This window comes from Rhineura floridana, chromosome 7 (assembly GCF_030035675.1).
Source record: "Rhineura floridana isolate rRhiFlo1 chromosome 7, rRhiFlo1.hap2, whole genome shotgun sequence".
NCBI lineage: Eukaryota > Metazoa > Chordata > Lepidosauria > Squamata > Rhineuridae > Rhineura > Rhineura floridana.
The window spans coordinates 20,527,551-20,543,876 of NC_084486.1; the positions used below are offsets into that span (position 1 = coordinate 20,527,551).

The 16,326-nt window shown below is 46.6% G+C and overlaps 1 protein-coding gene across 2 annotated transcripts in view; it reads left to right on the forward strand.

Annotated features, from left to right (window-relative positions):
* The window catches only part of CDHR1 (cadherin related family member 1), an 85,952-nt gene that overhangs the window by 60,479 nt on the left and 9,147 nt on the right, over positions 1-16,326 (forward strand). For both annotated transcript variants that reach the window (XM_061634312.1, XM_061634313.1), the window contains one exon: positions 1,361-1,615. In XM_061634312.1, the coding sequence (XP_061490296.1) occupies positions 1,361-1,615 (255 nt within the window). The remainder of the gene's footprint in view (positions 1-1,360; positions 1,616-16,326) is intronic.

Below are 16,326 nucleotides of genomic sequence, written 5' to 3' on the forward strand. Positions count from 1 at the left end.
GGTACTGGAGTACCCTGTTTCCCAAATCTCCCCTCTTACCCATAAAATGTCATGGGTTTTTTGCTTATAAGAAATAATAATAAAAGCCTGAAACCATTATTTGAGTACTAGAGTTGCAAAGCATTATTTAAAAGTGTGCTCTCCCCAAAGCATATGCCATTTTGGTACCATTTTGATTGTGCTGTATCCCATTCCCATTACTCTTACTCTTAGGTGGAATACTATGAAATTGTTAATAAAATGAGCATAATGAAGCAGCTCACTACACTCTGCAGGTGACAGCCTCCTGCAGATGCCATCTTATCAGGAGGTCCATTCCTTACGACATAGGAAGCAGACTTTTAGTGTAGTGGCAACTACTTTTGGAATTCTTTCCCCTTAAATATTAGACAGGTGCCTTCTCTGTTATCTTTTCAGTGCCTATTGAAGACCTTCCTCTTTCAACAAGCCTTTTAAGTAGAGACCTTATCCCAGTCTGCGTCTGTGTTGGAATTGTTCTGAAAGCTTTTTTAAAAAAATGTTTTGTGTTAATATGTATTTAAAGATGTTTTGTTGCAATATGTTTTAAAGTCTGTTTTTATGATGTTTTAGAGAGTTTTTAATGCTTTTGTTTGCTGCCCTGAGCTACCACTGGGATGAAGGGCAGGATATAAATCTAATAAATAAGTATATGTATGTATGTTCTGGGATTCCAACACCACCTTTGTTCCACTTCAGTTTAATTCTGATTGGAAATACTGATTCCAGAATGTAGCTGACAGAATTCTGCACAAGTGCCATTTACTTCAAATCAGAATATTAAATACATATATTTATACTTATTTTTTATTTTTTTAAAAAAACTGCCCTGCAACTGCACAGTGGTAAAATTGTGCAAATATCTATCTCTCCATTGCAGGGGGGAGGCGAGGGGGAGGCTTTACTTGAAATTTAAATAAAGAGAACTTCAAAAGAACAGCTTCTTGGGTTTCCTTCTCCCATTTTTTTATTGGCAAAATTGTGCAATGGTGGAATTTCCATATTTCACCATCACACAATTCTGTAAATAAAAAAGAGGTAGTGGTAGATGGTAGAGGAGAACTGAACTGTCAAACATTTTTCGGGGGGATTGAACTGTTCTTTCAACCTTTAACATTTGCATTTTCTCCCAGATAAATTTTGAGACACTCTAGAATCCAACTGAATTTCACCCCACCAAGTTCTGATAGAGAAGCCATTCTAGAAGTATGGAACTTCATAATGCAAGGCAGGATCCATTTGAGGCAGATCTTTTTTAAGTGTTAAGTGAATTCTTCTACTTGTCCATTCAATAAAAGATTCTCTTACATCATTTTTCTTTCCACCACTCCCCAAAAAACAGGCAATAGACCAAGATGCAGAAGAACCCAATAATATAGTTGACTACTCTATTATGCAAGCAGATCCTGCCAATGTGTTTGATATAGACCAAAGCACTGGGGAAATAAAACTGAAATCTTACATAAGATCCTTGGATATCATTCACAACATCACCAAGAACAAAGACTGCATTTGGTCAGTGGTAGTCCAAGCAAAAGATCGTGGCTCTCCTTCCTTTAGTACCACAGCTGTCCTGAAGATTGGTATCACAGAAGAGGTAAGAAGATAGGATATTGGAGAGAAATGGTAAACTGGATTTGTGGCTGAAAAACAAAAAGTGATTTGCAAAAGCTTCATTATTTAATACACCAAGGTAAAGTTGGAAGAAGTAAAGGAGTGCTGTTGGCTGGGAAAATGAGAATTTCTGGGGAAGGGTAGAATAGATCTAAGCTAGCCCAGCTACTGACTGGATCCAATCCTGGTCTGTCTGTTGTACGAGATTGGAGTTGGCACAGCAAAACTGTGACAAAGGTGCTCCCCCATCTTCCATGTGGCAAGCGTGAGCTGCAGGGCTTCTGCTGTGCTATTTAGCCCTGTCACTACCAGACTGGAGTTACAATTGCTTCAGATACACCGAAAGTGAGGAAGGAGAAAATTTGGATGTCTTACAGCTAGGGATGGAGGAGAAATTAAATTCAGCTACCATTTAAAGCTGAATCTATGAAATTTTCACTTTCTGAAACAATATGAGACCTAAAGTGCAACCATTCTTTGAGATTTGCACTTAGCCGAATTTTGTTATGCAATTCACCAACCAAATGTTTACAAAAATGCATACATTAGGTAAAAGTGTGTATAAAAATGAAATATTAATGAAAATAACATACCAAAATGCAGTATATTAGACGTTGCTTGCAAAAATGTGTACATTAGTCAAAATTGCATACAAAAATGTGTTTAGTAGGAGAAATTCGTACTAAAATGCTGAAGAATTTTTATGAGGATTTTAAAAAAAATTGCAAATCACTGCAGAAATGTGGAGAACTGAATTTAAGATTGGAAAAATGAAAAACTGAATCAAAATTGACAGATCCTTCCATCAATGGCCATAAATGTCCACACCTATCTTAACTCACCTTTAATTTTTCCATTCTGCAAACAGCTCATTAAGTCTGCAGTCCAATACACACATCCCTAGGAGTAAGTCCATTGAACCCAATGCAGGTTACTTCTGAGTAGACATGTATTGGATTGCAGTCTAATGTCTTTACTATTACATTTAATTTCCCCAAAGATATTTTCAGAATGTTTGAGGTAGAAGGTCCATTGCTGGGGTGTGTGTTATGTCTGTGTAGGCGGACTAGATTTGGCAGTCTGCCTCAGATGTACAGATGATTACTTAAGGCACAATCTTCCTTATACCTATCACAGACCACATATGTCTTAAGGATGGAAGTGACAACCTAGACATGCAATGGGTTCCTTTGTTTACCTCAGTTTTCCAGAGAGATAACTATGCAATAGCAGTCTTGTAAAATATATTGCTGAGCTGCATTATGTCAGGCTGCATGTGGGAAATCAAAGGAAAATGCATATACATAGACAGCGTGTCAGGGTGAAGTCTATGCTAGAACCTAGCTGTTTTTCTTGGTACCCAGCTATGCAAGCTGATAAATTGTGAGACTGTAGATGTTCCTTTACATTTTTCCACAATGCATACATGTGATGATGTTGATGATGATACATACACATTTTATTCCATGGACTCCTCTTATGTATATTAGGATTCCCTTCTACCCATTACCTTTTGTGGTGATTCAGCCCACAAAGGGTGATGATCTGATGTCAATTAATATCAGCAACCAGGATGCTATTCTGCTATTTTAGAATGTTTATTTTCATTGAATAAGCACAGCAAATTAGTAGTTACGAAGTTTGAAATACCATCCGTTGAGCCCGTCTCAAGCTTTATTATCCTAAAAGCTTATTATCTACAAATGTCCATCTGAAACTCTTGTTCCCTAGTCTTTGCTGTGTTGACTATAATTTGCTCTGCAATAATGTACTTATTTGCTTCAGTCCTTTGTCTTTCTATAGTAGATCCTATATCTACTATAGCCTTTGAGCCTTCATTGCATCTGTACTTAACCCCTGTGAGCTTGCATGGTACATGAAGCCATCTGTGAGACTGACCTCCATCTTTAAAGTTTTGTTACATTTTTTCAGGAGGAAAAAGGTCAGCATATACTACACTGAAAAACATTTTCAGGTAGAGATGGCATGATCAAAGTCAATGGCATGCAAATGAGGCACTCTCTTTGAATTATGTGCTCAGGATGTAGTTGAATGCATCTGCTCCTCTTCCATTGTGTCTGACTCACCCCTCCGCTTCCTGCAGGATTGTCTGCTGTTTTCCTTTTTGAAAGAAACACTTCTTTGACAACATAACTAGAGGTGTCCAGCAGTGTTAATCACAATGAGTCATTAAACAGGCATATCTTTGATTAACATTTACCATAGCAATTAACACAATGCTGCTCCCTTCTAGATGGATGCCTTGCGGCTAGTTTTGGTGGTGTCACACATCAAAAAATCTTTTACTCTTGAAATAATGCAGTGATAAATTAAATAGCCTTGGGATTGTTTTTAACTGGTTCTATTTTTACAGAAAGTGATATTGATTATAAACCAACACTTTCTTTAATACCCACTGGGGGGAAAGTGTGCTGCAGTACATATGTGATTTACTTCCCTCTGTCCTTGATTACAGATTTTTATGAAAAAACGTTTAAGCCTAGATTTCTGTGGTCTGTGGTTTGCAATGACAGAGCACACTAATGGTTCTGCAGGAGTTTGCCAATAGTCAATAAGACTACAAAAACACACGTTTAGAAAGGATGACTATTACTTAGACTAACTATCCTGAACATAAATGGACCAGAACAAGGTCCATTCAGAGCTGAGCTACACATTACTACACTTATGTGAGATTGGGAAGCAGCCTAGTTCTGCCTGCTTAGATCCCTAAAGGGTTCCAAAAGGGTCCCTCTGTATAGGCCAGGAAAGGAGGAGAGACTTGAAGAGCTCATGGTTAATCTTCCCCTGCCTTTCCTGTTAGGGAAGATTAGCTACTTGAGAGAAAAACATGAAAGTAAAAATCCCAGCCAGTGACTCCTTGTTTGATGTGAGCGTGAGTCTGGTCTTACTCTTCCTCAAGAAAGCATGGAAAGTTAATGGGCAGACATTTCTTGCCTATAGGGAGGGATCCTTCAGGTAGCCTTCTAGATTATAGCAGGCAGAGGTAGGACACTATGAAGAATAAGATGTACAGCTTGACTCTCAGTGCAACATTTTGTTTACAACAGCAGCCGATCAGAGTCCTCTTAAGGGCTCAAAAGCAAGGTATGAAGAAGGTGGTCATCCCATGGTGTGTGTCCCCAGGATGTGATAATCAGAGGTAAATTACCTCCACACGTGGATGTTCCATGTTAGTATCATGGTTCACAGCCATTGACAGGCCTATCCCCCATGAATCCCTACGTCTTATTTTTTTTATTATGCAGTTATTGTTTGATATCTTTTTTTAAATGTGTCACCCAAAAATATTTATTGAAGGGTGATGTAGAAGAAGTAAAGAAATAATCAGAAGGAGCTCATTTTTTAAAAAAAATATTTATTATTATTATTATTTATTAAATTTATTAGTCACCCATCTGGCTGGCTGTCCAGCCACTCTGGGCGATGTACAAAATAAAAACATACAAATACATTAAAACATTAAAAATCTCAACAATAATAATAAAAATAAAAATAAGTTGCATATCACATCTGGGAACATAGAAAACTCTTAGCCATTAATATAATATCTAAGTGAGCCACTCTGGGAAGTAAATTCCATAAGCAGGATCCCTCAGATGCAAAGATCCTCTCCCCAGTTGTCCCCCATGTGACATCAGACGGTGAGGGCACCCAGAAGAGGACTTCCAAAGATGATCTCTGTGTAGAGGCAGGTGGATGTAGAACAGGCAGTTCTTCAAGTTCCCAGATACCAAGCCATACAGGACTTTAAAGGTAAGCATTAGTGTTAGCAACAACGGTTCTTTAAGAGACCCACAATGAAACCATTAGTGAAGCAGCAATTAAAGTTTATTATACGTTCTTGCAAGAGACGGTGTCCACAAAGTAGGCACACCCAAGTGACATTGGTACAGTTCTTTTATCCTAAAGCCCGTCGCTTCGTTCCCTCCCCTGTTTCCTCATTGATTGAGTACTTCAGGGTTTACACCCTATCCATGCCGCCTATTCATGTCACAGGAAGTCCCGCCTCTGTTTACATCTCCCACTACTCATATTTTAGCTCCCCCATACTCATATTTATTATTACCCATATTTGGTATATCTCCCTCCCCTGTTCCCAACCGATAGAGCAGAACCTAACTACAAGCTGCTTTTGCTACACCTGTTTCCTGGTATTTGTGTCTACATAGCTTTAGCTAAGCTTATCTTCCTTCCTTGCTCACTAACCACATCCTTACCCCTGTCAGCTCTACACTGCGTCAGCAGTGCCAGTGGGGGGCTGGAAATTCCTGGGTGGTTGGCAGGGAAGCAAAGTCCTTAGCCGGCAGTCTGGTCATAAATCTGCCAGGTCTAGTAGGAGGGGAGCTGATAAGGGCCAGGCTTGTCCGAAGCGTACTTGCCGAGTCAGGAGTCCAGAAGTGAGGTCAGTAGAGGTCCAGGATCAAGTGCCAAGGGGTCAGTCCGAAAGAGGGTGCCAGGAAACTGGGAACACACAAGCCACGCCTGACGTTGCAGTCAGCAACAAGCGGCAGCCAAGGTGTGCCTTATAAAGAGCAGGGTTGACAGCAGGTGTGAGCCCTCAGCGTTTGGGCCTTAAGGAGACAGGCCTGCCCCTCTTCTGCCTGACCTTCTGCTGTCTACGTTCTGCAGGTGAGGGGGGAGTATCCTGTGCACTGTCTGTGTCCGGCTGCAGGGCCTCTGCTGTATCTGGGGTGCTCTGCAGCTGAGGGGGAGAAGGAGCTGGATTCTCAGGAGGCTTCTCCATGTCTCCTTCTGAGTCTGCTGCTCCTGGGTCTGCTGCTGTTACTCCAAAGTTGTCCTCATCTGAGGAGTCCTCTGACGGGGCCATGACACTATCCCCCGCCCCACGACCAACCCTCTGCCTCCCGCCGGGGCCCAGCTTATCCGGGTAGCGCTGGTGGAAGCGCCGGACCAGACGAGGGGCATGCACCTGCGCCACATCTTCCCATGAGCGTTCCTCAGGGCCGTACCCCTGCCAGTCTATGAGGTACTGGAGGCAGCCCCGATGCCTCTGGGAGTCCAGGATCTGTGCCACTTCGAATTCCTCTTCCCCGTTGACTTGTGTCGGTGGTGGGGGCCGTGGTTGACTACCCAAGGGGTGAGGTGGGAGAGCGGGAGTCAGCAGTGATCTATGGAAGACAGGGTGAATGTGGAAGGAGGCAGGGAGTTGGAGCCGGAATGCCACCGAGTTAATTTGCTGGGTGATCCGGAAGGGACCTACGTTCCGAGCCTCCAGCTTGTGAGACGGCCATTGTGAATGCAGGAATTTGGTCGAGAGCCATACCTGGTCCCCTACCTTCCGCGGCGGGTCTGGTTGGCGGTGGCGATCAGCAAAGCGCTTATACGCGTCCTTGGCCTGCTCCAGCTGCTCCTTCAGGACTGCCTGCAGGGCTTGCAACTCCTGCAGCATGACATCCGCAGCGGGGACCGGCGACGGGGGTTGCACTGAGGGGAAGAATCGGGGGTGGTAGCCATAGGAGGCAAAGAACGGGGTCTGGCGCGTGGAGGCATGCACGGAGTTATTATATGCGAACTCCACCAGCAGTAACAGATCCACCCAATTGTCCTGTTGGAAGCAGGTGTAACACCGCAGGTATTGTTCGACGGTGGCGTTGGTATGTTCTGTTTGTCCATCTGATTGAGGGTGGTGGGCGGAGGACAAGTGGATCTGGACGTGCAGGGCCCGAAACAGGGCCTGCCAGAACCGGGCGGTGAACTGGGCTCCTCGGTCAGAGATCAGGTGGTCGGGGAGGCCGTGCAACCGGAAAACCTGGGTCAAAAACAGTTGCGCAGTTTCTGGGGCAAAGGGTAGTCCGGCACAGGGGAGGAAATGGGCCATCTTGGTGAACAGGTCTACAACTACGAGGATGGTGGTCATTCCCCGGGAGGCTGGTAAGTCCATGATAAAATCCAGGGAGACCAAGCACCAGGGCCCTGGGGGGTAGGCAGTGGGAGCAGGAGCCCTGGGGGCTTGCCGTGGTGGCTCTTGGCTCGCTGGCAGGTATCAGAGGCTGCTACATAGTCCTTGACGTCCACTTGGACCCGGGGCCACCAGAAATCCCATAGGACCAGGTGGAGGGTTTTATATGTTCCAAAATGCCCTGCCGGCTGGCTGTCATGGCAGAGGTGGAGCACCTCTCCCCGCAGAGCTCCTGGGGGAATGTACAACCGGTTCCGGTGGTACAAGAGGCCCTGATGCAAGGAAAAGGGGCTGTCCCGGGCGGCCGTCCCGGACTGGAGCTCTCGCTGCTGGGCCAGGGCATAGGGGTCCTTGTGCTGCTGCTCCTGCACCCGGTCCAGGAGGGGTTGTGGTTGGTGTGTAGCGGCGAAGTTCTCTGGGCGGAGGATTGGGCGAAGGGGGCGATTGACCTGCTCGGCTCGGTATTCTGGCTTGCGAGAGAGCGCGTCTGCTAGGGTGTTTCGGCGGCCAGGGAGGTAGGTGACCGTGAACTGGAACCGGGAGAAAAACAGGGACCACCGGATCTGGCGTTGGTTCAGCCGTCGGGCGCTTTGCAGGTGCTCCAGGTTTCGGTGGTCCATTCGTACCTGCACCGGATGGCGTGCCCCTTCCAGGAGATGACGCCCGGTCTCGAAAGCTACTTTGATGGCCAGTAACTCCTTCTCCCAAATGGTGTAGTTCTGTTCCGAAGCGTTGAGTTTCCGGGAATGGAACGCACAGGGGAGCAGGGACTGCTTGCTCCCCACCGGCTGAAGTAGGACCGCTGCCACTGCCTTATCAGATGCATCGGCCTCCACTATGTAAGGTCGGGTAGGGTCGGGTTGCTGGAGGATGGGTTCAGATGTAAAGGCGTGTTGGAGGCGCCGGAAGGCCTGTTGAGCGGCCTCCGTCCAAACAAACTTCTCTTTGCCTTGAAGCAGGTCTGACATGGGCGTGGTGAGTTCGGAGAAGTGGGAGATGAACCGGCGGTAATAGTTGGCGAAGCCCAAGAAGCGCTGCACATCTTTGGGGCTTCGCGGAGCTGCCCAGTGGAGGATGGCCTCAATTTTGGCGGGGTCCATCTGGATACCCGAGGGTGAGATCCGATGGCCTAGGAAATCCACGGTCGTGAGGTCAAAGGCGCATTTTTCAAGCTTGGCGAAGAGGCGGTTCTCCCACAGGCGCTGCAGCACCGCTCGAACGTGCTCCTTATGTTCCGAGGGGTTCCGCGAGTAGATCAGGATGTCATCCAAGTAGATCACCAGGAAGCGGTCTAGGAGGTCCCGGAAGATGTCGTTCATGAAGTGCTGGAAGACAGCAGGAGTGTTGCACAAGCCAAACGGCATCACGGTGTCCTCAAAGTGCCCATAACGGGTGCGGAAGGCCGTCTTCCACTCATTGCCCTCCCGCATACGCACCAGGTTGTAGTCCCCTCTCAGGTCTAGTTTGGTGAAAATGCGAGCGCTCCGCAGCCGCTCTAACAGTTCTGGGATCAGGGGCAAAGGGTAGCGATTCCGAACTGTAATCTGGTTGAGGGAGCGGTAGTCATTGCACAGCCGGAGTTCCCCACATTTCTTTTTGACAAAGAGGACAGGGGCGGCTGCAGGGGACGTGGAAGGGCGAATGAACCCTCGGCGCAGGTTATTGTCTAGGAACTCTCTGAGGGCTGCCAGTTCGGGTTCTGACAGGGAGTAAAGCCGGCCCACGGGAATCTTGGCTCCGGGCAGCAGATCAATGGGACAGTCATAAGGACGATGGGGCGGCAACTGGTCTGCCTCTTGCTTCCCAAACACGTCCGCGAACTCCCGGTACTGCTCCGGTAAGGGCTCGAGCGCGGAGCTTGCCTCCCGGGTCATCAGGATGCGCTCCTTTGGCCTCCAGCAGTTGGCTTGGCAATAGGGGGATCTGAGGGTCAGCTGGCCCGTGGACCACTGGATGATGGGGTCGTGCCGCTGGAGCCACGCCAGGCCCAGCACGACTGGGAAGTGGGGTGCGGCAGCCAGGTAGAACTGGAGGCTTTCTTGGTGCTCCCCCAGGGCCACGTCGAGTGGCACTGTCTCCTGTACTACAGGGCCCAAGGCGAGAAGCCGGCCATCAATAGTGTCCACCAGGAGGGGGCGGCGAATGGGTTGACTAGGAACCCGGTGGAGCTTGGCAAAGGACACGTCCATAAAATTGCTGGTGGATCCCGAGTCCAGCATGGCGGGTACTTGTAGGGTCCCCCTTCAGGGGACTGTCAGTGTGATCAACACGGTCAGATGCTTGGGCAGTGAGGAACTGAGGTGGCAGGCCCCTTGAACCACGAGGTTGCCCCGGCTCAGGGGCCTGTGAAGGCCGGGGCATGGACGTTTCCCGAGGCAGGGGCTGTGGGTCGTTTCGCGGAACACTGGGCTGCAAAATGTCCCGGGGCCCCACAATACAGGCAGAGGCCCTGTTGCCGGCGTCAGCAGCTTTTCGGCCGCAGAGAGATGTGGCCGAGCCCCTCCCAGCTGCATCGGTTCTGCCGGGGGTGTAGGGTCCTTGCCGATGGGCTCCGAGGGCCCAGCCACTGGGGCTGATGCTCTGTAGACTGGCCGGGGTTGGTTGGCAGCATGCCTGCTTTCCAGCCTCCCGTCAATCTGGAGACACAGGCGTATGAGGGCGTGCAGGGTTCCAGGGCACTCCACCCTAGCTAGCTCATCCAGAAGCTCATCCGACAACCCCTCCTGAAATTGGTCCATGAGAGCTGCTTCATTCCAGCCCAGGTTTTGTTGTAATAAACAAAAGTCTGTTACATATTCCCCCAAGGGGCGTCAGCCTTGCCGCAGCCGGCGTATGCGGCGGTTGGCTGTAGCTGATTGGACTGGGTCCTCGAACATAGCCTTCAGTTCTCTGGTGAAGGCGGCTAAGTCGTTGAGCATGGGGCTCCGCTCGAGGAGTAGGGACGTGGCCCATCTAGCTGCGGCCCCGGTGCACAGGTTAATCAAGAATCCCACCCGGGTCTTATCATCTGGGAAGGCCTCTGGTCGTAACTCCATGAAGAGCTGGGCCTGGGCCAAGAAGGCTGGGAGCTGGTCGGAAGCCCCAGTAAATTTCTCTGGGAGAGTCACAGGGCACTTGGCTCTCCCTGTAGGGAGAGGGGGTGGGGCTGCTGCTAGCTGGGTTTGCAAGCTTTGGATGGCCAACAACAGCTGGTCTACTTGTGAGCGCAGGAGCAAGTTTTCCTGCTGGAGTTGCTCCATGGTCAGCACTTCCCCCACTCCCTCGTTTGCCTGCTTTGTTTAGGCTGACTGCAAACTGTCAGCTCTACACTGCGTCAGCAGTGCCGGTGGGGGGCTGGAAATTCCTGGGTGGTTGGCAGGGAAGCAAAGTCCTTAGCCGGCAGTCTGGTCATAAATCTGCCAGGTCTAGGAGGAGGGGAGCTGATAAGGGCCAGGCTTGTCCGAAGCGTACTTGCCGAGTCAGGAGTCCAGAAGTGAGGTCAGTAGAGGTCCGGGATCAAGTGCCAAGGGGTCAGTCTGAAAGAGGGTGCCAGGAAACTGGGAACACACAAGCCACGCCTGACGTTGCAGTCAGCAACAAGCGGCAGCCAAGGTGTGCCTTATAAAGAGCAGGGTTGACAGCAGGTGTGAGCCCTCAGCGTTTGGGCCTTAAGGAGACAGGCCTGCCCCTCTTCTGCCTGACCTTCTGCTGTCTACGTTCTGCAGGTGAGGGGGGAGTATCCTGTGCACTGTCTGTGTCCGGCTGCAGGGCCTCTGCTGTATCTGGGGTGCTCTGCAGCTGAGGGGGAGAAGGAGCTGGATTCTCAGGAGGCTCCTCCATGTCTCCTTCTGAGTCTGCTGCTCCTGGGTCTGCTGCTGTTACTCCCGAGTTGTCCTCATCTGAGGAGTCCTCTGACGGGGCCATGACAACCCCTCCCAAACAACACCCAACGTTTGCAAAAAGTCACACATTTACACATTTTAAGCACCCCGCAAAAGCAACACATTTTATACTTATCACAATCCCTCCTCTTTTTCTTTTATACTTTTCTGTTGCTTTTTCATGAAGTTCTCATATTTCTGTGTAATTCCTCTAGTCTGGATAATGTTGTTTCATATTGTATTTCCCGGAGAGAGAGATGGTCTTCTTGTTCTCGTAGGAGCAACATATTTTCATTATAAGGAGGTGGTTTTAAAGGCATTTGTTTGGATACAGCCGTTTCTATTAATCTTTGTGCTAACCCCCGTACACATGGTATGATACAACATCCTACTGCAGTTAATACTCCTGCTACTACTATTAGGGAGGTGAGTATTGATATTACCATCCCTTTCCATTTTCCAAACCAAGAATCCAACCACCCGGTGAGTGAGTCATCTATTCCCGAGTTCTCGGCTAGTTCTTCTGCTAGAGTAGTAAGACCCTGTAATGCCTTGGTGATGGTTCCATCTGGAGCGGTGTTATTTGGGATAAATGTACAACAACTTCCCCCAATCATTACACATACTCCTCATTTTTCAGCTAAGATCATATCCAATATCATCCTGTTTTCCCAGGCCATTCTACTTGTTGCATCTAATTGTTCTGCAATTCCTTTTACAGCATCTCTTGTATCATTAATGAACCGCTGTTGGTTGTAATATATATAATTAATCCAGTCCACATTTTTATTTATGGTTGCCCACCAGAATAGAGATGACTCAAAACCTGCTGCAATCTGATTCCTAGCCTTAAATTCATTAGGTACTCCTCGTGGAACTCCGATGGAATCTATATAGATTCTGTCATCAAATGAGGTGCTCATTATATCCCTTTAGGTTCTCCGGTTTGGAGTCTTTTCTTGTTCAAATGCAAGGGTAAATGGTATTGCTAATTGTATGATAGCACACACTTCCTTCCAATTTTTAGGGAGGGTAGCTCTCAATATTTTTCCTCCACAGTACCACCACAAGTCTGCTCGGGCTACCGTTAAATGGGAATAATTGCCTGACGTATCTCCTGTTATATTTAGAGTTTGGACACAGGTATCCAGCATTCCCACTGGTCGAGTTAACTCATCATCCTGCCTTGAGAGACAAGTAGAATGGTTCCTAACAACTCTGGAAAATGCTGGTGGTATTTTTATGTCCTTAGGTTTCAAGGCTGGAAACAGGAGAGAAAGTTCTTGACCTGTCTCATTCTTCCAGGCATCCTCATTTTGGTATAGAGCCACTAAGCAACTCATTTCGGTGGGGTGGCTATCCCATCCCATAATGAGGGGAGTTATCTGTGCTATTGGTCTTCCAGAGGCACAAGCATAACAATTGCTTTTGTTCAAGCTTTTTACTGTATACTTTACCCATTCTACCCAAGCATTTATTTCTCCATATCCTGTTTCCACCTCAAATGTCTGTGCCAAATCCTGAACCCCTATGACTTTTACCTTGCTAGGGTCGATCTGGGGGGGACTGAATACTTTTACCTGAGGCATTCTTTTGTCAGTGGCCTCAGTCTTTTTGTATGGTAATGGGAGTGTTACTATTTTGAAGCAACATTCCAAGCGATCTATTCCAGATAATGAGATTCCCATCCCAAAAAGGGTGTTATTTACTGTTCTATTATAGTTTTCCCCCCTTTATTTCTTCCATCCAAGATGTTTGCTTAATAACCATGGTTACGGGGTTACATTTATTCAGCATACATTTATTGTTTGCTGCCCCTTTATATAATTTGATCATGTCCTTGAGTCTGGAGGACGTGGTTGCCGTCCATCCATTCAGTTCAGTTGTCCACCAAACATCACTCCACCTGGGGCATGAGTTACCGCGACACATGTACTTCTCTTTGGGTCTTATGTACCGCTGATAGTTCAGGCTTCCGCATTCAAAAAGAGTACATATATCAAACTGTACTGCTTGTGGAGTCGTTTGTTCCCAAATATTGGTTTTGAATTTCACTGTCCCAAAGTTAGTTGGTAGGATTTTAGTGGGGGGTGCCCATGCTTGGCCACAGGTCCCAAGATGTAGGACCCAGAATATAGTTAGCCATATCCACTTCTTCATCTTATTAGGTGAATGTCCCACAAATTCCTGCTCTCCTAGGGGAGACGTTTACAGCAAAAGAGATATAAGAAGATGAGTATAATACAAACACTGATTATAGTCCCTACTATTTTAATCCAACCTTCGTTAAGGACAACGGGGACTATGGTAACATTATACATTCTACCCAGTCTGTATTTATTGGTATGGTGCCAATCGCCAACCTGGAAATATAGGGATCCCACCTGGGGGTATTCTATCAGGTGTAGGCCCAACTTGGAGAGGTACTTTTGCTATAATCTCTGGTCTTATTTGTCCAGGTTTCTTGTATAGTAATATTATTGGTTGAATCCCCAACTCTCTGATAGGTAAGGATCTGGTTTCTAGTACAATGGGTATCCCTCCTCCCATTTGCTCATTTCTCTATCCAGCCTTACTTCTTCTGGGGTCCAGGAGCTGTTTTGCAAATCTTCTGTGAAATCCCACTCCTTCTCACATTGGTTACACTTTAAACTGTTCCGATGTTCCCTTATCCCCAGCTCCCCCGTACTTTGCCAACCCCAACCTTTTCGTACCCACTTGAAGTTATATATGGGGAAGACTAGATTTTGTTCTTTATGATGTGTTATCCAATATCCTCGATCCCTCCTCCCCCACAAGATTATTAACTGTTTCCTTGGACAATATTCTGCCTGGTATATTTTAAACCTTATATGTTGACATAAGGCTCTAGCCAAGTTTTCTTCCCACTCCCACCCTGAAGTCCAAGTATCTAATTCTGGCACTAGTAAATTCTCAAATCTTTCCTTATCTGTCCAGTTTTGATCCTCTAACTCAATTCTGTAGTGGTCTTCCGGAGGAGTAGCTGTGGTGCTTGTCCAGGGACTTCTTTCTGCACAGTGCTGGTCCACGTAGTGGGAGGGGATCCTTCTTTTACTCTAGTATAGTGGGTCCAACCTTTCTCCGCTGTTCAAACCGCTGTCTCAGTAGTTAATAATACAAGGTAAGGACAGTCCCAGTCAGGTTGTAATTTGGATTCTCTCCAGCTTTTTATGAACACCCAGTCTCCTGGCTTTGTCTTGTGGACAGCAAATTCCAATGGCGGGGTTTGGGTTAAAAGCCCTTTTTCCCTCAAAGAGGATATAGAAGAAGATAGTGCCAGTATATAATTCTTCAGGAATTGATCCTTAGTTCCAAAGGTTAGTGCATTTCCTGTATCTCCCAGATATGGTAACCCATATAGCATCTCATAAGGAGATATTCCTATATCTTTCCGGGGAGCCGTCCTTACTCTTAAGAGGGCAATAGGTAAACACCTAGTCCATGGCAACTTGGTCTCTGGAATTAGTTTTGAAATCTGTTTCTTCTGATTCATTCTCTCTACCTTTCCGGAGGAAGGGGGGTGCCAAGGAGTATGGAAGTCCCATGAGATTTCCAACTTCCTCATTAGGTCTTGTAACACTCGGGCTGTAAAGTGACTCCCCTGGTCGGAGTCAATATTTTCTATTATCCCAAATCTAGGTATTATTTGTTCTAAAAGGACTTTGGATACTCCTGCAGCAGTTGCCTGAGCCATTGGGAAGGCCTCCACCCACCCTGTTAAGTGGTCTACTATCACTAACAGGTACCTGAGTCTCCCTACTGGTGGGACTTCAGTGTAATCTATCTGGACGCTTTGAAAGGGTCTTAACCCGGGATTTCGACCCCCTGGAGTTCATTTTTTTTGTATTTTTTTGTTTATTCTTGTGCATGTTATACATCCTTCACAAACTTGTTTAGCCACTGTATAGATGCCCATACATCCATATTTTCTCAACGCTATGTCACACATAGCTTGTACTCCCCAGTGACTTCCCTGGTGGAGGATGGCCATTACTTCTCTCATAAGTTGTTTGTTTATCATTTCTCGGCCATCTGGTAATACCCATTTGCCTGATTCTGCTTGGAGGGCTCCTATTTCTTTTAATTGTTTTCTTTCCTGTTCTGTAAATATGGGAATAGTTTCCATACTGGGCACTGATGGAATTAATACATGAATGGTGATTGGTTCTGAATTTAGAACGGCTTCTTTCACTTTTTCATCAGCTAATCTGTTTCCCTGTATTTCTGGTGTATTCCCTTTCTGATGTCCGTTAAGATGAACTACTGCAATTTCCTCAGGTAACATTAAGTTTTCTAAGATTTGTTTAACCAATTCTTCATGTACCAATTCCTTCCCTCTACTATTCACCAGTACCCTCTCTTCCCAGATTTTTCCAAAGGTATGGACTACCCCAAAGGCGTATTTGGAGTCAGTATATATAGTTCCTTCCTTTCCTGAGAGCATCATTAGAGCCTGATTTAGGGCATATAACTCACATGTTTGGGCCGACCATGAGTTTGGCAATCTACTTGCCTCTTTGACTGTATAACTGTTTCCATCTATGACAGCATACCCATTATGTCTTTTTCCTTCTATCACTCGTGATGACCCATCAATGAATATTCGTTCACCAGCGTGTAATGGAATCTCTCTCAAATCCATCCTAACTTTAGTTTGCAGATCTATTATATCCAGGCAATTGTGCTCATTGCTTTCTTGTGTAGGTTCCCCTTTCCAGAGGAAGGACGCAGGGTTCAGGCAATTATCTGTTGTTAAGACAAGGTCATCTTTTTCCATTAGGATGCCCTCATATTTTAGAATTCTAGAGTCTGTCAACCATCTACCCTCCTTTTGGGTCAAAATTGTTCGTACTGGTGAGGAGTGTTTAT